This window comes from Hylobates moloch, unplaced genomic scaffold (genome assembly GCF_009828535.3).
Source record: "Hylobates moloch isolate HMO894 unplaced genomic scaffold, HMol_V3 SCAFFOLD_5, whole genome shotgun sequence".
Lineage (NCBI taxonomy): Eukaryota > Metazoa > Chordata > Mammalia > Primates > Hylobatidae > Hylobates > Hylobates moloch.
Genome location: NW_026652280.1, coordinates 17,307,256 through 17,329,659, shown reverse-complemented (window position 1 = coordinate 17,329,659; position 22,404 = coordinate 17,307,256). Strand labels below are relative to the sequence as shown.

General features: G+C 36.3%; 1 protein-coding gene across 7 annotated transcripts in view; it reads left to right on the top strand.

Moving 5' to 3' along the window:
• Positions 1–17,225, top strand: part of RELCH (RAB11 binding and LisH domain, coiled-coil and HEAT repeat containing) — a 120,987-nt gene extending 103,762 nt beyond the window's left edge. For all 7 annotated transcript variants that reach the window (XM_032152119.2, XM_058438286.1, XM_032152118.2 and 4 more), the window contains 3 exons: positions 1,681–1,769; positions 8,901–8,971; positions 15,522–17,225. In XM_032152119.2, the coding sequence (XP_032008010.1) occupies positions 1,681–1,769; positions 8,901–8,971; positions 15,522–15,642 (281 nt within the window). In that variant the 3' untranslated portion in view covers positions 15,643–17,225. The remainder of the gene's footprint in view (positions 1–1,680; positions 1,770–8,900; positions 8,972–15,521) is intronic.
• The last annotated feature ends 5,179 nt before the right edge of the window (positions 17,226–22,404 follow it).

The window sequence follows — 22,404 nt, the reverse complement described above, 5'->3', positions numbered from 1 at the left end:
ACTTCCCTCTTCTAAGTAGGGCCATATTCAGCTTCTCATTCCATGCCCGTATTTCTCTAGATCAGACTCTTAAACTACTAATTCAAAGGTCATGCACAGTTATATTTTGGTGCCACTTTCCCCATATCTAGAAAGCAAGACTACATAATCATTAGGTTGTAGCCCTCTATATGTCTGTAGGGATTTGGTTTGACCAAATGATGTTTATATTTTTAATACCTATTAAATTTATAAATCACTCATTATAGGATCCATGTTTGTGAATATTTTTTATTTATAACTGTATTTTCAAAGCAGTAGTTACACTGATTTTTTTCTTAGTGAAATTCATTTTTTCAACTAAGTCATCTTTATAAGGGAACTCATTTAAATCATCTAATTTAATCATCTTTATGGCTGGGCACGGTGGCTCACGCCTGAAATCCCAGCACTTTGGGAGGCCAAGGCAGGCAGATCACCTGAGGTCAGGGGTTCGAGACCAGCCCAACATGGTGAAACCCCATCTCTACTAAAAATATAAAAAATTAGCTAGGTGTGGTGCCGCGCACCTGTAATCCCAGCTACTCGAGAGGCTGAGGCAGGAGAATCGCTTGAACCTAGGAGGCGGAGGTTGCAGTGAGCTGAGGTGGTGCCACTGCACTCCAGCCTGGGTGACAAGAGCAAAAAATTCCGTTAAAAAAAAAATTATAAGGGAACTCATTTACTGGCTTTTTTGTGGTGTGATATTAAATAGGAGCTAGCTTTACAGGCTAGAATAAAGGGAGAATGTATCAGAATTGACGTGAATGAACAAGATGAATTGTTTTCTGGAGAAAGTTTTCCTGATACCTTTTAATGTCAAGATAATCAACTAAAACTCAAAGATGACTGAGAACTACAAGTAATCCTAAACTTAACAAATGCTCTTATTAGAGTCAAAGCTCTGTTATCCAACTCAATCAGGACCTATAGTAGGTCAGTTTAACAGGATAGTTAAAGCAAGAAATCAGGAATGGTATCTACCTTAGATAACTTATTTTAACTTAAAATGTATATATGTTATTTTCTTTTACCAGCCTTTTGATGTAGGCATCTCTTTTGTGTGAATCTGTTGATTATAGTTAAACATCTTCTTTCTCAGGTAAATCACATCTGTAATGCAATTGTATATGATTTGCAGTTTAAAGTTCTTTAAAGAGGATCCAGAAATATTTCTGATATGCACTATAGAGTTTTTCTAGATTTTTATATTTTTCTCAATCTTTTACAATTGTCTTATACATAATAGTTAAACAGCAGTGTTTTAAGCAATTTGCATTTATCGGTTTTTCCCAAAACTTTCAACTTAGTTGTCATGGAAAACTTACTTTTTATACTTTTTTCATATTCATTGAAACATCTGATTGGGTTACATGACTTAATTGTTATGCTCACTTTATACATTTCCATGACATTCTGTAATTTAAATGATGAATACCACTGACATAAATAGATTTGTGTGAATAAACACAATTGACTCCTGATAAATAACTTACTCTGCAAATGAGGATTCATGCTTGAGGGGAGCCTGTTTACCCTGAGTGATCACCATGCCATAGGTATCATATAAGAAGGTTTCTCTTTTATATGGTAGTAACTCGGTTGTTCTGTTGGACATACCAGTTTGGTTTCGTTTAATTCCCTTAACTACCTTGTCCCAAGTCATTTCAGAGGATTTAATGGTTAATCACTTTTTACCTGGTCTCAGATGTTTACGGAATGACATGGAACATCTCTCTCCAGAGCATGAGGTGAGCCACTGTGATTACCAGTGCCATATTCATGTTTTAATACCTCATATACAGACTTGCATTCTTCTCTATGTGAGGCTTATGATATGCTATAATTTTTTTAAATCTAGCTCAATGTCATTTTATCAATTTATTTACTAGATGCGATATCTTGAGCAACTCCTTTCACATCTTTGAGCCTCTCTTTAATTGTCTACAGTAGGGATAATACACTCTCCTTCACTTAATATAATGAGACTTTAATAAGATAATGTATGTGAAAATTTTTAACTATAAAATGTTAGTTATCTCTGACCATCAACTTTCTTAAATGCAGTTTCTATTTTCTGTCTTCATTTCTTCATAACTATTTTATTTCATTCTATTTGTCTCCTGTTTCCCCTCGTTTCCTCCAAATCCCTGTTTATCATTTATTTTCTATTCTGTATCTTCACCCTATTTTTCCATCAGCTTTTCCTTTTACGATGTTTGACTCTCCACTCCTAAATAGCAAAAACTTCCTTTCATCCCTCTCCAAGTCTCTTATTCTTCCTGATCATCCACATTTACTCTCTCAACTTTTACAGTGTCTATTGGTACATCATATTCCCTGCATCACACTAATCCATTGAAACTGCCATCTTTAAGATCAGTCGTGACCAAGCTGCCACCCTGACAGGACTTTTTTTTAGTTCTGATAGCTTCAGGTCTCTCTGCAGCATTTTCTAATTCAAAACTCCTGTGGCTCCTGGGACTCCACTTCTATTCCTGTTTTTTTCTTACTTCTCTAGTCAGTTGTTCCCAATCTTCCCTCCTTTCTTACCTCACCTTTTCATTCATTAGAATTACTCTCCATGAACAAGTTCATCCATACTCATCATCTAACTTGCCTTTACTATATGTTAATATCACACAAATTTCATCTTCTGCTCTAACCCCACACTGGAGCCATAGAACTTCATGGCTCGCTGCCACCTGTCTATTCCACCTGCATGTCCTACAGGCATCATTTAAAATTCAGCATGGCCAATCCCCTCAACCAGAATTACTCTCTGTCTCCCACTTTGGCTAATGCCATACCGCTTTCTCCCCAAGTCATATACCTGATAGTTAACATAGAATATGTCCAATTAGTCCTTTAATTTCATAATGTCTTTCTAATCTCTTCCGTTTCTTTATACCTGTGCCACCCTGTTAGTTGAATCCTTTATTGTTATCTCATTGAAACCATTGTAGAATATCCTAATTTTTCTCCATTCTTAGCTCTCTACTGTTGTTCCTCACTACAGCCAAAGTACTTTTTCTAAAGTATAAATCTCTTCATGTTATTCTCCTATTAAAAACCCTTTTACAAGTTTCTTACATACAAGGCCTTTTATCATCTGACACCTGTTCATCTTGATAGTTTCATCCCGCTCCCTTTCTCCTCCATCACACACTCTGCCCCAAGCCATGCCAAACTAATTCATTTCCACCATATAACATCGTCTTTTGCTTCCATGCCTTTGCCTATTCTCTTCCCTCTGTGAAAAGAATACCATTTCATAATGTAAAGTGTAGAATATACACTCAAAGGCTATATTACATATGTGTTTGTATTAGTCAGGGTTCTCCAGAGAAGCAAAACCAAAATGATATATTAAGAGATTTATTTTAAGGAATTGGCTTATGCAGTTGAGGGGGCTGGCAAGTCCAAAATATGTAGGAGAGACCATAAGGCAGAACACTCAGGCAGGAATTGATGTTGCAGGCTTCAGTCCAAAATATGGAGGGCAGGCGGATAACTCAAGCAGTATTTGAGCAGTATTTCTTCAGGAAACCTCACTTTTTGCTCATAAAGCCTTCAACTGCTTGGATGAGACCTACCCATATTTTTTAGGGCAATAATCTCCTTTACTTAAAATTAATTTATTGTGATGTTCATGACATCTACAGAATACCTTCACAGCAATGCCTAGGTCACTGTTTGATTAAATAACTGGGTGCTATATCCTAGCCAAGTTGACACAAAAGACTATGACTATCAGTCTTGTTTAAAAAACAATTATACTGTCACAAAGTTGATGAGGGAAAAAAGAAGGAAAATATTTTAAAATAATAATAATTAAACTAACGCCCATGTAATTACTACCTAGCTTAAGAAATAGAAAATTACCTATCTTAAAAGTTCCATATATGCCCCTCCCTAATCATGTCCCTCTCCTGTGCTCCTCCAAGTTTAACACTTGCCCAGAATTTTATATTTTCATACTTTGTTTTTCTTATTGTTTTACCACATATTTATTTATCCCTAAACAACATATTGTTTAATTTTGCATATTTCTCCTATCCTGTATATATGGAATCTCCTGTATGTATTCTTATATGATTTGCTTTTTTCACTCATTTTGTTTATAAATTTCATTCTTATTGATATTTGCAAAAGTAGTTATTTTATTGTCCTTACTGAATAGCATTCCTTTGTATGATTATGCCATAGTTTATCCATTCTTCTTTCTGGGAAAATAGGTGATATTTCCACTATTTTGTTATTATAAACAGAATTACAAGCATCTTATGATGCACATGTACAAAAGTTTGTGAGATACAAACTAGGAGTAGAATCAACAAGTTGTACAGTGTACACATTTTCAGTTTTGCCTGCTGATGCTAAATTGTTTTCCAAAATGCTAACAATTTATACCCCTATAGGCAGTGTATGGGAGTACTCTTTTAGTTCTTATGTTTGCCAACACTTGGTATTGTTAAACTTTCTAATTTGGTGGATATAAAATTACCATTATGTTTCTGACTTGCATTTCTCTAATTACTGTCAAGTTTGAGCATCCTTTGGTATGCTTATTGATGAGTTGTGTTCTTCTATTAAAGTCTATTTAGGTTTTCTGCCTATTTTTCATTTAGGCTGTCTTAACCATTACTTTTTAGAAGTTCATTATATATCTGGAATATACCAATACTTTGCCAATTTTATGTTTTATGAATATCTGTTTCCAATTTATGATATGTTTTTTCATATTTTTGGCATCTTCGAACACTGGTTCTTAATTTTTTAATAGTCGGATCTATTGATCATTTCTAAAAGACATTATTTCCTATACTTCTGAAATTTTTTTAAATTGATTTTATACAATAAAATTATTAATTTTACTAGAATTGGTTTTTATGTATGATGTGAGCTAGCATTCCAATTATATTTCTTTTCCTGTATGGACAATCTGTTATTTCAGTATGTTTTTTGAACAGTTCATCCTTTTTGCACTGATTGGCAATGCTGCCTCTGTCATATATGAAGTTCCAGTGTATGTACGTGCCTGTTATTGGGGAACATTCTTTCTCACTGGTTTATTTGTCAATTATTATAAAAATGATATGTTGTCTTCATTACAGTTGTCTTGTTTAAAAGTCCAGAAATCCAGTAGGACAAGTCCAGCATCCTGTCCTTTTTTAGAAATGTTTTGACTGTTCATGACCCTTACCTTCCTCATGTAAAGTTTAGTATTATATTGACAGTTTCCAAGAAGGATCTTATTTAGATTCTGATTGAAATGAATTGACTCTGTAAATTAATTTGGGGAGTCTTCTCTATGATTGAGTCTTGCTATGTAGAACATGCTGTATCTTATATTTATTTAGATCTCCTTTCAACACGCTGGGACTACAGGCGTGAGCCACCATCCCCAGCCTGGTGTTTTTTTTTTTTTTTTCTCTTTCTTTTAAAGTTAGTTTTGAATAGGGATTTATCAGTTTCATTAATCTCAAATATTGAACTTTTAGCTGTGTTGATTTTTCCCTACTGCTTTTTTTTCTATTTTACTTATATCTGTTTTCATCTGTATTTCCTTTTATTTTGTTTAGATTTGTTTTTCTATTTTTCTAACTTCTTGAGGAGGAAGCTTAGGTTATTTTTAAACTTTTCTTCTTTTCTGATATATGAATTTAAGGGTTTTGGTTTTTTATTTGTTTTTTTGAGACAGGGTCTCACTGTCACCCATGCTGGAGTACAGTGGTGCTATCTTGGCTCACTGCAACCTCTACCTCCCAGTGATCCCCCCACCTCAGCCTCCCAAGTAGCTGGGACTACAGGCGTGCACCACCATGCCCAGCTAATTTTTTGTATTTTTAGTAGAGACAGGGTTTTGCCATGCTGCCCAGGCTGGTCTCAAACTCCTGAGTTCAAGCGATCCACCCACCTTAGCCTCCCACAGTGCTGGGATTACAGACTTGAGCCACCATGCTCGGCTATGAATTTAACGTTTTAAGTATTGTTTTAGCTGTATCCCACGCATTTGCTATATTTTATCTTTATTATCATTTAGTTCAAATTAGAGTTTTATTTCCAGTATTTCATTACTGACCCATGGGGTTTGTTTAATTGGGGGGCAGGGCGAATTATCTTGTGATATTTTTGTTACTCATTTCTAACTTAACTACAGTCAGAGAACAGTCTGATTTCAGTCCTTTGAAATTTGTTAAAGTTATCCTAATGACCCAGAATATGATCAATGTGGCATTTGAAAAGAATATACATTCTGTCATTATTAGGTATATTATTTTATATATTTCAATAAAATAAGGTTAGTTCATTTTATGGTTCAATTCTATCTTTGTATCAGTTTTTTTGTGACCTACTTGTGTCATCAGCTGTTGAAAGACGTGTTAAAAGTTACGATTGGCAGCCAGGCACGGTGGCCCACGCCTGTAATCCCAGCACTTTGGGAGGCTGAGGCAGGCAGATACCTGAGGTCAGGAGTTGGAGACCAGCCTGACCAACATGGAGAAACCCCATCTCTACTAAAAATACAAAATTAGCCAGGCGTGGTGTTGCATGCTTGTAATTCCAGCTACTTGGGAGGCTGAGGCAGGAGAATCATTTGAACCCAGGAGGTGGAGGTTGCAGTGAGCCAAGATCACGACATTGCACTCTAGCCTGGGCAACAAGAGCAAAACTCTGTCTCAAAAAAAAAAAAAAAAAAAAAAGTTATGATTGGGGAGTGTCTACTTCCCCTTTTAGTTCTTTTCAGTTTTGCTTTGTATGTTTCTTAGATGCCCTTTATCGGGTTGAGGAAGTTTCCTTCTATCCTAGTTTTTGAATGTTTTTGTTATGAAGGGATGTTAGATATTGTCTAATGTTTTTTTCTACATCAATTGAGATGATCATGAGGTTGTTTTTTCTTCTATTGATACAGTGTATTACATTAATTTATCTTGGAGTACTAAACCAACCTTGCATTCCTGGGATAAATCCCACTTGGTTATGTTGTATAATTCCTTTTATATGTAGCGGGATTAAGTTTGCTAGTATTTTGTTGAGGATCCTTGCTTCCAGGATAAATGCTAAATCTAAGTCTTTAGTACAGAACATTTAAGAAGCAAGCCTGTTTCACCACAAATTTCCCTACCTCCATTAGGGTATGGTGGGACTGGATAAGAGGAATAATTTAAAGACTTTAAAAGGATCAGATTCCCAGATTCCCTTTGCAACCTTGAAGAGAGACTGGAGCTTTACTCTGTAGACTTGAGATAATCGGGCATAGCTGAAAACCATACTGAAAAGAGGGAAAATAAGTGACAGCTAGTTAATGATGGGACACCTCATTACCCTTCAAATGCTGGCTGTCAGGTTTACACCAACAGGGGAAAAAAGATCAACAGAAAGTTAGGTTTGTGCCAGATTTAACTTAAAGTGAAGTCTACACATGCATAAAGAGATTCTAATCCACATTTTGGGGCTCCAGTCATTAGTAGACATCCCAAGATTACCAATCATTTAGAAAAGCCTGGAATACCAAAGATAGAGATGAACATATAGAAGAAAGAAGGAGGATGCTGGAGGAAACAGAGACAATGCAAGGAGGATAAAGAAAAATACAAAAAATTCCCCTTAAAAACCAAAAAGCAAAAATCTAGCCAAACAAACAAATGCTATAACCTGTGAGACAAGAGAGTGGGGAAGCAGAGAATACATTCAAAAAAGGGTAACCTAGAATTTCCCACATGATGCATGATAAAAGTTTCATTCTCTCAGAATAATCCCCAAAGTCCTTATCATAATCTCAAGGCACTATAGGATCCGGCCCTCTCTTCTAGTACATCTAAGGCTTCATCTTCTATCCTCTCTCCATTGCTCACCCTGCACCAACTCTGGCCTCTTTCCTTAGGACATGGCAGATCTAGTCCCACCTCATAGGCTTTGAGCAGCCTCTTCCTAGCGTCTGCAGCATTTATTCCTCCATCTCCTTCATTATCGCCATGAAGCCTACCTTGAACACTTCCATGTGAATTGTACCATTCTCCACTTTGGCCTTCCTAGTACCCCTTATCTTACTCAATGTTTTTTCTAAAACCCTTAATCAGTTTCTAATACACTACATAATTTACCTGCTTTTTATGTATCTATCTCTCTTACTAGAACATAAGCTCCACAATAGGGGATATTGTCTGTTTTATTTGCTTTATCCCCCCCATCTGAAAAGGTGCCTAGCCCATAGTAGGTAGACAATAAATATTTTTTTAGTGACCTCCATGCCCAAACATGGGCCAAGAATATTCAGAAGAGCCATTCATTTTCTGGTGTGGTTGCCAGATATTAGAGCAGCAGTTTAGATCTCTCTAACCTTTCTATCACTCACTCAGTCTCCCTGCAGGAATGGTGTTAACTTTTACACACCCAGCATATCCCTCATTATATTTTAGTAGCCATGGTGCTGTACCTAGTCTCAGCTCTAGACATTAAAATAAGGGATCTTGCTTTTTGCAACCTGGAGAAAGCAAAGGGGCATAGAACAGGACAGCTTTTACTGGGAAAATATGTGTGTGACCATAGTGTGTGTGTATGTTAAATATATAGATGTATATAAATTTTACTTTTAACATTAGAAGATGGTGGGTAAGCTAAGGGAGAATAGAAAACATTTAGAAAGAAGACTAGTGAAAATCAAAATAAATTATTGTTATATGATTGAGATTTTTTTAAAGCTACTTCTGTACCTAGTCTAGCACTCTAATATGAATTCCTTTAACAAAGTAACTGCCAAAACTAAATTTTTAATTAACATATTAGCTTATAGGAATATTAAAAATTAAAACATTAGGTTAAACCGTAGTATTTTACTATGTAAACTGTATTTCACTAAGGTAAATTTTTTTAATCAGGTTATTTTAAGTTCCATGATAAAAGAATGTGAACAAAAAGTTGAAAACAAGACCGTCCAAGAGCCTCAAGGGTAAGACATTAATTCTTTTTTTAAGGCTACATGTTAACCTTAATTTTTCTATCTAAATTTGCTGTCAATCAGTGTAATGTGTCATTTTGTGTTATGTTATAGTCCTTTGTTTGGAAGACAAGAAAATGATTTAAGTCATTGGTTCTCAAATCCTGGTCCATAAACCATCTCATCAGAATTATCTGGGGAATTTAAAATTCAGGTCTCCACCCCATGCCCTGTGCCTTCTCTCAATATTCTCAGTCAGCCTAGGGATCTGTATGTTTAAAAGCTTCCAAATTCTGATATGTAGCTGGGTTGTTCATTCACTGGTCAAAAGAACGTCTAGAAACTTGTGACAGGCGTTATAAGATGAACAACGTACTGCATAAAGGATTATCAACTTGGAAATGTTCTAGTCACATGCTTCTAATCAAACTAATTAGAATCCAACGATTCAGTAAAATTAAAATATAAGCATAGACGTGAAAGAGTATAACGTTGGAGTTTCAGGAGTGGGAGTTATTTACAAATGAACTCTACGTACTCTTACTGAAGTAACCTTGAGCATCTTAAGAGGACTCTGTTAGACATAAAAAGCTCAAAAGTATTTTCTTTAAGGCTAACTACTGGGAATAAGTGTTTCATCCTATCGGTCTAGAAACACACACACCACACACACTCGCGCATGTGCTCCTCCCTATTCCCCATGTGCAACACGCATATATCTTTGATGTGTTAGAACCCGTACTTTATAAAGCCTCTTAGAATGGAAGCAGTCTTCTCCATATATAACCATTTTAGCCACAGAGGATTAAAACAACAGACACATTCACATCTTCTATATTATTAGTGGTTTTTTATAGAGGTTTTTTACAGGTTTTTCTAACAAACACAAAAATAAACTGAAAATATAATGAATTTCTATACATGTTATAACTGTAACCCAGCTTCAATTTCATCCATACCCGACCTACTTCTTCCTCCCATTCTCTGATATGTATCTTTTAAAGATAAGTATTATTTTAAAAAAACATAAACAATATCATTATCACACCAACATAACAATAACAACTTAATATCATCAACTATCTGGCTTTTGTTCAAATTTCTCCTGGTTTCATAAATGTCAGTGATTTGTTGTTTGTCTTCCTTAAAGTTTGTTTGAGTCAGGATCCAAATGAGTTCTGTACATTGTAGTTGGTTGCTGTGTTGTCTCCTTCAATCCATAGACAGAATGTCACCCTGTTATTCCTCTTTTCTCCATGCAATTTACATATTGAAGAAACTGAGTCATTTGTCCTATAGAGTTTCCCACAGTCTGAATTTTGGTGATTGCATTTCTCTTCTGTCTTTTAACATGTTCTTCTCTATTTCTTGTATATTTGGTAGCTGGGTCTAGATCTAGAGACTTAATCAGATTCACAGCAAGATTCTGTTCTCCTCAGGTTTTTACGCATATGATTCCGTCTGCCAGGAGTATTCTTACTCTGCCTGGCTAGTTCCTGTTCATCCTTTAGGACAGAGCTTAGATGTTGCCTCTTCAGGGAAGCCTTCCTTGACCCCACCCTTCCTCTGAAGTCTATTGTAGATCAAAAGCACAAGAGGAAAGCCTTTTACTTGAAGCAGTAAAAGGAACTGTTTCTAAAATGGAAGGAAAAGCAAGAGTGGGTGCAGATAAAGATATCTGTATCTGGGAGGAGCTCTGCCTTTTGTTGTGGGGAATACAAAGATGACGCATATATGGATTTCACCTTCAAAGAGCCTGTGGTTAAAAGCAGTATTTTTCAAACTGCAGATCATTGACGTTAGTACGTTGTTTAATTAATTCAATTGGTTGTGACAGGTATTTCATCCCAAGAAATAGAATCAAATAGAGAGTACATCCCAAGTGGTAAAGATGAGTCTTTCTTATGAAACATCAGTTACCTGTGTAAGTACTACAAGTCATCACGTAAAATGTGGCACTTACTATGGATCTGTGTCAGAAAAGTTTGCAAAGCACACTGATCTGCAGGCAGAAAATGTATGCATAACTATTTTGGTACCCTTCTTATATTCATTCAGCAGTAAGTAAAATTCAGAATGCTTACCATGGGCTGTTCACAAAGATGAGCTTGAGCAAGTCATAGTCTCTTCCCTCGAGGTATTCACAGCTGAAAGTGGGAAAAAGAAGCAGTTAAAAATAAAGATAAACACTAAAACAATGCCTGCAAATGGTTCCAAGGATAAAGGAATACGGGAGTCTTCAGATATGAATGGCTGACTAGGGAGGAAAAAAGGAAGAGCAAAAGAGGATTACATGCAGAAAAATCAGCACTGTGCAAAATGACAAAAGTTACAGAAGAGCGTATTTGGGAACTGTAAGTAAAGCTAGAGTGCAGAGTACATGTGGGAGAATGGTAGAGATAAGTATATAAAGGTAGGCAGGCACCCAACAATAAAGAAGTCTGTGTGCCACACTGGGAGATTTGGACTTTATGTTATAGGCCAGGTGGTGGCAAGCTTTTTTGTAGAGATAGTAAGTATTATTTTAAACTTTGGAGACCATACAATCTCTGTCACAGCTACTGAGCTAGACTCTGCTATTGTAGCAGGAAAGCAGCCTTTGGCAATATGTAAATAAATGTGTATGGCTGTGTCTCAGTAAAACTTCATCTATAAAAACAGCAGGCTGGATTTGGCCTGCTACCTGTAGCCAATACTTAAGAACTTTGGTTGTCTAGCGTTAGTGTCCATCAGAATCACCTGGAAATTGCTGAGTACCATCCCCAGAGTTTTTGATTCAGAAGATCTGAGTGGAGTCTGAGAATTTGTATTGATAACAAGTTCCCAGGTGGTGCTAATGCTGCAGGTCTGGGAACCACACCTTGAGAATCACTGCTTTAGGAACCAGACTCTAGTGAATAGAGAAGTGGGTGGAGCAGATTAGAAAGCTGTTATAGGAACCCATGATAAGATGAAGCGTGGTCTTGGATGGGAAGGTAACAGTAAGTAATGCTTATGAACCAGATACCATTCTAAACATTTTTCATATATTTGCTAATAATTGTCATACTAAGCCTACAAAGTAGATACTTTTACTATTCTCATTTTACAGATGGCAGAGAGGTAGGTATGTTGCTCAGAGGCCACCTAGCTACTAAGTGGAGGAACCAGAACCCAGGCATTACGGTCCTTGAGACCATGATTTTAACCACCATGTTATAATGCCAGTGTATGGCAGTGAATATGAGAAGATGGATTTGAGATCCATATTTCAGATGTGAACTCAGTTTAACTTGGCAGCTGATTGAGTGAAGGAGAACAGAATCAAAAGATTCTTACATTTCTGATCTGAACATTTAAACGGATGATGATAAAATACAACAAAATGGAACTATAGGGGAAGACCTATTCTGAAGAGGAATATTTAAAATGTGAGGCACAGGTAGAGAAACACTATAGGCAGTTCATTGAGATTTAAGAACCATCAGCAGCATATGGGTGGTAATTAAAGCCTTACGGTTGGAGCTGTGGTAGATAAATGATATCACTTGAAAAGGGGGCTCTGATGGGGAGAAGGTGACCAGGCATGGAATTAGAGACCAGCATTTCAGATGCATATGGAAGAACTTAACTGAGAAATAGAAGGCAAACCAGAATGGTGTTAGAAATCAAGTGGAGATTTTATTTTTGTTTTTGTTTTTGTTTTTTTCAAGATAGAGTCTCACTCTGTCTCCCAGGCTGGAGTTCAGTGGCACCATCTCGGCTCACTGCAACCTCCGCCTCCCGGGTTCAAGCAATTCTCCTGCCTTATCCTCCCTCCCGAGTAGCTGGGATTACAGGCGTGCACCATCACACCCAGCTAATTATTGTATTTTTACTAGAGAGGAGGTTTCACCATGTTGGCCAGGCTGGTCTCAAACTCCTGACCTCAAGTGATCTACCCGTCTTGACCTCCCAAAGTGCTGGGATTACAGATGTGAGCTGCTGTGCCTGGCCCAAATGGAGATTTTAAAGAGAAGAAAAGAGATAAATAATATAGGACATAAATAGTTTTAAAGAAGATAGGGATATTAGTTGCAAAGAAGAGATCTGAGATTTGCTTGAAAACTTGCAGTGAGGATACACATTACAAGGCAGCCCATTTCATTTTAATAACTCCTTTTAAAAACTTATCTTTCCCTGTATTAAAATCTCCCTTTCCAAAATGCCTATGCCCTCTAAAACAAGTCTTTATCATCTGGTAGAGGGGTGGGAGAGTGTTACAAACCCCTTTATAAAACTGATAAAAATTTACACTCTGTCTTGGGCTGGGGGCGGAATTGCTGTAATGCAATGTTTTGTTTTGTTTTGTTTTGTTTTTTAACTGAAAAGCTTTGTAATATAGACCTGGGCCTCCTACCTCAGATGGAAAGAATCAGAAGTACTGGATTAGGCCTAGGCATCTGCATTTTCAGAAGTTTTCCAGGTGACTGTGATGTGTATCAGTAGACCTATGCAGATATATACACCCCTGCAGATATACATTATATATCCAATTTTTCACATATGACATATGCAGATACCAGTTAAGTCACCTAAATCTTCTTCAAACCAAATATTCTTCATTCCTTTCATTTTTACCTCTTATAGTTTTCAGACTCCTTAACATCATGGTTGGCCTCCTCTTAGAATATCATTAAAACTTGATATCTCAACTATGGTCTGACCCATACATCCCCTTTTTGTAGATGTAAATTTAAATCATACTTATCTTTTGACTTACACTGAGTTTTCTAAAGAAAGGAAGAGCACTGAAAAGCTAGAATGTTAAGGAAAGGCACCATAGGACTTCAGCTGGGCTTTGAAAGATGGGTAGGCAATGGATAGAAAGATTTGAGAGTGATTGAGCAATAGACTGGACAAACCTGACTGAAGGGGGTCAAAGAGATAGTCAGTGACAGTGGTATGGAAAAACAAGAAATAGATTGCCACATTTCCTGAATGCAAACACATTTCATCTTGTAGGTGGTATGTAAGCATTAAAGAATTTTGAGCTAAGATGTGATATCAAGAAGTGACTTTTAGAAGTTAATCTGATAATTAAAGATGGAAGACTGTTGGAATCACTGAGTTGTGAAGTATTAGCCATGGAAGTAAAAAGAAACAGTAGAGGAGATGCTTCAAAGAATAAGGTCACAAGACTTGTGATTGGTTTGAAATAGAAGTAGAAGAAGCTATTAAATTCACTGTTAGAAACAGAGGAAAATAGTAGAACCACTGGCAAAAAGAGGGGGGAATTAAAATGGGGAGTGATTTCTAAAGTTAGGGTGTGAACAAAAGCTTGAGATGTTGGCTTTATCTAGCAAATAATAGTAATGTGGGACTGACCCTCAGGAAATGGGATGTGATTCAATTTGAAACTTGGAGAGTAAGTTTTATAATTGAAGAATCAAGAGCCAAATACTGAACCTTAGGGAAGATTACTTTGTGGGAAGAGAAGCAGCAGGAAAGAGAACCCATTGGTGTACTGTCAGAAGAGCAATGTGAAGAAGATTTTCAAGGTGGGAGTTGTGGTTTGGTTTTTAACTTGAGTAATTCACAGTGCACACCCTTATAGACTACATAGACCCAGGTGTCCTCCATGGCAGCACACGCCTCATGCAGTAGATTCGACAGACATGTTGAGCACCCGCAGCTTGCCACACGTTGTCTTTGACATGTTCAAACACATTATCTTACTTAATCCTCAGAATATTTTACAACAGAAATTGCAAGCTGTGTTTTACAGATGAGGAAACTGAGTCAGAGAGATCTAAAGCATCTTGACCAAAGCCACAAGGCAATAAACTGGATTCCAAGTCTATTACAGGACAGTTGTCAGGTCATTGAAAAATTGTGCTTGATCAGTATTCTGTTTCTGTTCAGTACTATGATAAATTAGCAATCTTTAGAGGTCATTTAGATTGTGTTTATTCCCTACACAGCAGGTTGGTGAAATGGATTCAAAACTGTTGATTGAAATCAATGCAACTGGCAATTCAGGACATCCCCCTAAAAAGGAATATCCCCCTAAAAAGGAATATACCATAGGATTATTATCAGCACAGCACAAAACTTCATTGCAATTTAATTTACTCATTTGTGAAAATACTGATAATATTTATCTTCCAGGATTGCTGTAAGAATTAAATGAAGTGATAAAGAATAACTACTAACAATTACATCATGCTATTATGTGCCTAGCACTATACTGAGCACTTTACAGTTGTATTAATATAATCCTAATAACCCTAGGAGGCAAATACCAGAATCATCCTTGTTTTACAGATGAGATTAAATAATTTACCTGAGCTGGTAAACAGAGCCAACATTCAGTCCAGTCCCAGACTTGTTCCTAACCACTACACGTACTGCTTCCTTTACTATAGATAACGAACATGAAAGCTCCTAATCTAGTATGGCATATACAAACTACCCTCCATAAATATTAGTTTCCCTTTTGTGACGCCAATTCAGAGTGTGTTCGTTAATGATATGCTACTAAAGAAATGAAATATTATTATTTTTTAATTGCTTTACATGAATTTTAAATTTTCTTTCCTAGCTCAATGTCAATTGCCGCAAGCTTAGTGAGTGAAGATACAAAGACCAAGTTTTTGAACAAAATGGGCCAGTTGACAACATCAGGTGCCATGTTGGCCAATGTGTTTCAGAGAAAGAAGTAGAAGCAGGGAAGAAGCCCCCAGTAAACACTAAGATGGACCTCAAGCCGACTGGTTCCTTGTACTTGAAGTACTTGCCTTTTTTATTTCCTCAGTTTTATGTTCTTGCATTATAATTTTATCCTAATGTCCAAAGATATTTGCACTGCTTTTAATTACTGCTGTATATTTGTTGATTTTGGAGTTACAACCGTGGTGATAGAAAATTGAGTTGATGGTCTGTACCAAGTCCCTTGTCTATGTTCTTGTCTTTCAGAATAATTTTTATATAAATATATATATAGTGAAGAAGTTTTTTTTTAATTTTTGGATGGGATATTCGCAAATATCTGTATTATACACTAAGCTATTACAATGGTACTTAAAATAATGTAAATTTGAAGTCATTGTTATAAAATAATAAAGTGGAGATTACTTAAGTATTTAAATTATGAAAGAATAATGCAGACTTTTTATTGTTTCTTAACTGACTAGAAAGAGCCACCAGCATTACTCTGTGCCTTTTGGACATCAGTTTGTGTGTTCTGTAGGAATTGTGTGCATTCCATTCACACAGTATTTCTTTAGGATGCTGTGATGATTTGAATTACAAATCCTACCGTAAATAGCTAAAGACAAAACCTTCATTTCAGAACTCTCATGAATATTCTTTAAGTGCTATTTAAACCTCCCCAGCACTTAGATGCATATAATGGACTTACCTGAGAAAAGACAGCACATAGGCATGGGGAGAGGTAACCAAGGTGAATTTTACAAACTGGTGTATAGTAGATTTAAATGCTCAAAATAAATGTAACTGAGAAGAATTAATAATTGTGAGAATTTTTTTCCCAAATTGAGATACAGAAGAAAATATAGTTTGAATCTGAAATTTAACACTTATTTATGTAAAACATTTTATTTAAGATATTTTCTAATGATTTTAATTTTAGAGAGTACCTTTTCATTCTGTGTGTTACAGAGAAGTACTGAAAAGTTAAGGACACTTGGGGGCTACTTTTTTTCCCTCTAAACTAAAAAAGACCGTGGCTAAATTATAACTACTTAGTTATCACCTTGTCCCTTAAAGTCAGTGACCTCCTGTGTTTGATGTATATTACATACAGTCTTAAGTCGGTGTACAGTTCCACTGGAATTTGACAGTTGTCTATACAGTCATGCAACTTGAAGTAGAAAAGAGTGCTGGACATAGGAAGGGGGTGCTTGGTTTGAGGGGTTAATGTGAGGCCTTTTTGAAAAATGAATATTTTGATAAAAAGAATTCTTGTTTTAGCACAGTTGATGCACAGAGGTGATTCTCATATTTGTTGTATAAACTGGTTTAATACATTTGGAACATAGTTGGATTACATTCATTTCCTGGGAAAGCTAGCTTACCATACATTCAAGTTTATAAAACAATTTGCCATAGGCAAAGCCATTTAAAAAGTTCATTCTGAAATTATTTCATTTACCTACAGTGAAATAATTGTGAACTAAGTAGTCTTTCTGAAAACTGTTGGGTTCTAGGCATTACTGAGAAATTGAAAGTGGCTACCTTTCATGTCAAAAATGTTGATCTATTATAAATAAAATGTTTTTGCATATGTTTTTGTTTTGGTTTGGGCTATGTGTTTTACTTTCGTTTTGAAACACTATACTTTCTGTTAAGCAAAAAAGTGAGAAAAGCCTATGTTCATGAGAATATACTAATATTTTGTAAATATAATTTATATAAATTTACCTATTTTGGTTTATTTTTACTAAAAAGGGACCATGTTGCTATAAAACTAATACATTTCAGAGGTACCTGGAAGAAAAATGTTTAAACTCTGATTTGCTTCAAACTATAGTAGAATATGTGTATGTTTGTTATCAGGTGAATGAGTAGAATGTATTTTTATTGTGAACATTTTTCTTAATTAATGAATATATTTAAGTGCTAATGTTTTTTTAAAAGGCAACAGTAGGCAAGATTCACGGTGTATTTCAAGTGAGAGTCTCTTTTCTTAAATATTTTAATATCATTAAGATTTCACATTGTGGTTTTTGTTTTTTGTTTGTTTGTTTTTAGTAAAATATGTCTTGTTTTTACAGACAAGACACACTAATCATTGAGACCGAGATTTGGACTGAGTCCAAAATAGGGCATAAAACTCCCATACTCATTCCTTTTAAACAGAAGTAAACTTACGGTACAAGTTTTTAAGTGTTCAACTTAATGAAAAACTAAGTTTGCAAAGTAATGAAAAGCTAATTTGAAATTATACCTGTGTTTCCAGAGTAATCCAGAGATTAATTTTTTTCAGAAATCCAGAAGTGCCATAATTACTAATTTAGCTGAATTCTTCCAAGAACAGTGCCTTTTTTTTTTTTTTTTTTTTTTTTTTTTTGAGACGGAGTCTCGCTCTGTCACCCAGGCTGGAGTGCAGTGGCGCAATCTCGGCTCACTGCAAGCTCCACCTCTCGGGTTCATGCCATTCTCCTGCCTCAGCCTCTCCGAGTAGCTGGGACTACAGGCGCCCGCCACCACGCCCGGCTAATTTTTTGTATTTTTAGTAGAGACAGGGTTTCACCGTGGTCTCGATCTCCTGACCTCGTGATCCGCCTGCCTCGGCCTCCCAAAGTGCTGGGATTACAAGCGTGAGCCACAGCGCCCGGCCTCCAAGAACAGTGCTTGAATGATGGCCGTATCTATCTCTATACATAGGTGTCTGTGACCTTCATTGGTTTGCATTATTCACCCCTTTAGAGAGATTATTTTGCTAAACATCAAATTGATTTTCAACCTGAACGAAATTGTAATTTAAGTCATGCTATCCTCATTATCCATGGCTTTTAGGATATGTCACTACTATACACTATAATTCTAATGGGGGTCTCAAGTCAAGGTGCTATCACATTCTTGTTTTTAAAAAATTGGTTCAAATAGTCTCGTTAAAGTGTAGAGAGGTGAGATCAGTAGGTATTGAATTGTCTTTTCATCATCCCATTTTTCAAGACACCCTATTTTGGACCGTTATTTGAACTCCAAGGATATAACTTTCTCTAGTTACTACCCTGCTGATCATTGAACTGCAGTAGCTAACTACAGCTAACATTCTGTGCTGGTTATACTTTCTTAACTATTCTTTGTGTAAAGATTGCACTAATTTTTTCAGTTCATTAAACAAAGTTACACTTTAGCTCTTCAGTGTTACACTTAGAGAGCTTTGGACTGTGTGCCATGGCTCACACATGTAATCCCAGCACTTTGGGAGGCCAAGGTGACGAATCACTTGAGGTCAGTAGTTCAAGACCAGCCTGGCCAACGTGGTGAAACCTCGCCTCTAAAAATACAAAAATTAGCCAGGCGTGGTGACGCGGGCCTGTAATCCCTGCTACTTGGGAGGCTGAGACAGGAGAATCATTTGAATCTGGGAAGCGGAGATTGCAGTGAGCCGATATTGCACACTGCACTCCAGCCTGGTCCACAGAGCAAGACTCTATCTCAAAAAAAAAAGCTTTGTAATTAGCAATTCTAATTCATGAAATACTCCAGATTAGCCAGGTAACAAAATTCAAACTTCAAGGTTGGATGTTAATTCTCTTATAAGAAAACTACAAAATAAATTTAGCCTTTTGTATGAGTAGACATCTATTTCAAAGTTCTACTGTAACTTTACAGTATGCTTGGTTTTGATACTATTTTTTTCAGTACATTAAAAAGAAATAGAGACTGGCCGGGCACAGTGTCTCATGCCTGTAATCCCAGCACTTTGGGAGGCTGAGGCGGGAAGATCACTTGAGGCTGGGAGTTCGAGACTAGCCTGGCCAACATGGTGAAACCCTGTCTCTACTAAAAATACAAAATTAGCCAGGTATGGTGGCACGCACCTGTAATCCCAGCTACTCTGGAGTCTGAGGCAGGAGAATCACTTGAACCCAGGGAGTGGAGGTTGCAGTGAGCCAAGATGGTGCTACTGCACTCCAGCCTGGGCAACAGAGTGAGACTCCATCTCAAAAAAAAAAAAGAAAATAGAGACAAACTACTAATCAAAAATAATTTATCAAGTAAGTTTCTGCATATTGGTAAAATAATTGAATTTTAGACAATTTTCATACTACATAAGAATGTGTTCTGTATGCATTTTGTGTGTGAGCCTACACTGTGATCACAGTCTCCAAGTGGCACATCTCATCATTCATATTTTCTCTTCGGAACCAAGTACAGGAAACTGTTTTGATTGTCTTTTTTGTGGTTTACTTTGCATGTTTAAGAAAAATCTTAAAACATCCTATTCTCTGTAAGGCCACACCAATCATAAAGTACATAACAGTTAATATAAACTTAATACTGCACCAAAAACAAATATATCTTATTTTGATAGTATATAAATAATATCTTCAGTTCAGTGTCATGAGGAATGTAAACTGTTTGTTTTTCTCCGGAGAGGCTTCAGTAAATCTGGGAAATTCTGTCCCCCGCATATCTACACGGAAAACTATGTTACTATTTTAATTCCTTTTATTCCATTACAGACTAATCCACCATATTTATTTCAGTTAGATCATTGCATGAATAGATTTCTGGAGGGACTTTAATGTAGTAAAATATATGTAGTTTATAAACTGGCATTTTGTGTTGTGTGTTATATATATTAAATTCTTGGTCAGTGATGTTTTTAGGGTGTCATTTGTTGATAGTAATCTGCTTTTTATAATTTTAACAAACTGCTTCCCTCCAATTGTTGGCATTTTAAACCTTAGATATTTTCAGGACATGCATCTTCAATGAAGCTGGAAATGTTACAGATAATCTCTCTATAAAATATACATTGCTGAGTAATATAAATCTAATAATTTCTCATTTATTTTATGATTTCATAGATGCTTTATCTTCATGTCTGATCATTACCTGACAGTTCTTTAAATTCTTAGCTTTCTCTGTTCATAAGCCTTCCCATCATGTATTAAATAATGAACCTTAAAGGTGACTACTTTCATAATGTAAATTGTTTTCTAATTTATTTTTCATATGGATTTTCTAAATATGGTCACCTTTCTGTCAAATTCTTTTCTTACCCCCAAAGAGCATGAAAATGTGTTCTCTATTCCTCACAGGACTTTATTTATGGAAATTACATAGTAATAAACCTGAAAGTGCTTTAGCACTTAGGGAGTAGGAAATAAAAGTAAAATCCTAAGCCCCCCAGCCAACTGAACAGACCTCCTCTTGGCCAAGGGGACCCCAGAGAAACCTTCAAAGCTAAGGTACCAGCATGACAGGATGGGAGGTCAGACACACCTCAGTATGCCTCTTCCTTATTAACCTTTAACCAGAATTCTTTCCTGAGGATGCAGAAACTAGCTCTGGAAAACAAGAAACCAACGACTTATTCCTTTATTGCCTTTAGCGAATAGTCTGAGCCTGCTACTGGATGCCCCCTCCCTCTTTGCAGCCACCTCTTTGCAGCTTCAGTGTGACTGCTCACCAGTTTCACAATGCATCCCTTCCTTGAAACTGACCACCATCTCCAGACAAGTTTTGGCCTACTTGAGGAGGATGTGCAATAAGGGTTTTTGTGTCCTCTGCTTCGCCTTTTGATGTCAGAGGGCCAAAAATGCCACCCTCAGATCATGTTAATGTTGCCATTTTTTTAACATGCTGTCCATGAAGAGGCATGAAGCCTGTATGTGCATGTTTCTCCTTTCATTAATATTCGTGACTCCTCCTACAGCTTGTTGAAGTTGTATATGGCCACGCCAGTCAACATCGATTCCTGTTCCCTTTACCCCTCCCTGAAAGTGCTTGCTCCTGCCTTCTGCCAGAGGCTGCGCTTCCCAACCTGCAGGATGGCCAGCCTGAAGGCTGCAACCCTTTATGAGAAAGGAAGCTCTTGTTTCCAAGTTTATGATCCTCATGATTCTTCACTTGACAAAGGTATTATGAAAAGTTTAGGGTGGAGTTAAAATTTTTAAATCACTGAATAACTAAAGCATGAATAAACATGGATAACCCTCTTCTCCATATTTTTGTTAGATCTCATGTTCCAGCAAGTAAATAGGTTATCACGCCAGGCATAATTGATGAAAAATTGCAGTAGCAGGCAGAAACCACTTTGATTGTTACTTTTGCCTACTTTAACCTCTCTTTTAGAGTTTCTAACCTAGTAAAGACTAGCAAGGTTTTTTTTTTATTTACCAAAACTTGTGATAAAAATTAGTAGTCAACGTAAAATTTTCCACTACATAATTTATTTAGGTTTCTGAAAAATATTTTACCCTTTATAACTGCACTCATGTCTGTTCATATATATTTGATTCTAAGAGTAACTGGCTTCCTTTGATACGAGTTTGAGTGTGTTGGCTCCTTCCTTTAATGTTGCAACTAAACTTTTCATACTAGTAAGGAAAATCAGAATTGACATTTCTTGAAAATAATTGGCTTCTAATGTTATCTTAAAAAACATTGGCTTCTAATGTTATCAGTTAACCATTGACCAATAATGAAAAAAGTTAGAATCTAGGTTTCTTGCTAAAGCTATAAATGTGTTCAGATCTTAGGGGATAAATGCTACATATCAAATGTGGAGACCATTTTGTTTTCTTTGCCATACTACTCAAACCCTTATGGCATTGTAATGTAATTATTATCCTCAACAAATCATGGAGAGGTGACAGAAGACTAGAGCTGGGCAAATGTGATTTTCAAAAATGAGAAGCCAATAGATTTTACAAAATATGGATTACCATTTGATTTTCAATCTAAATAAGCTCTTCAGGTGTATCTTTTCTGACCACCCA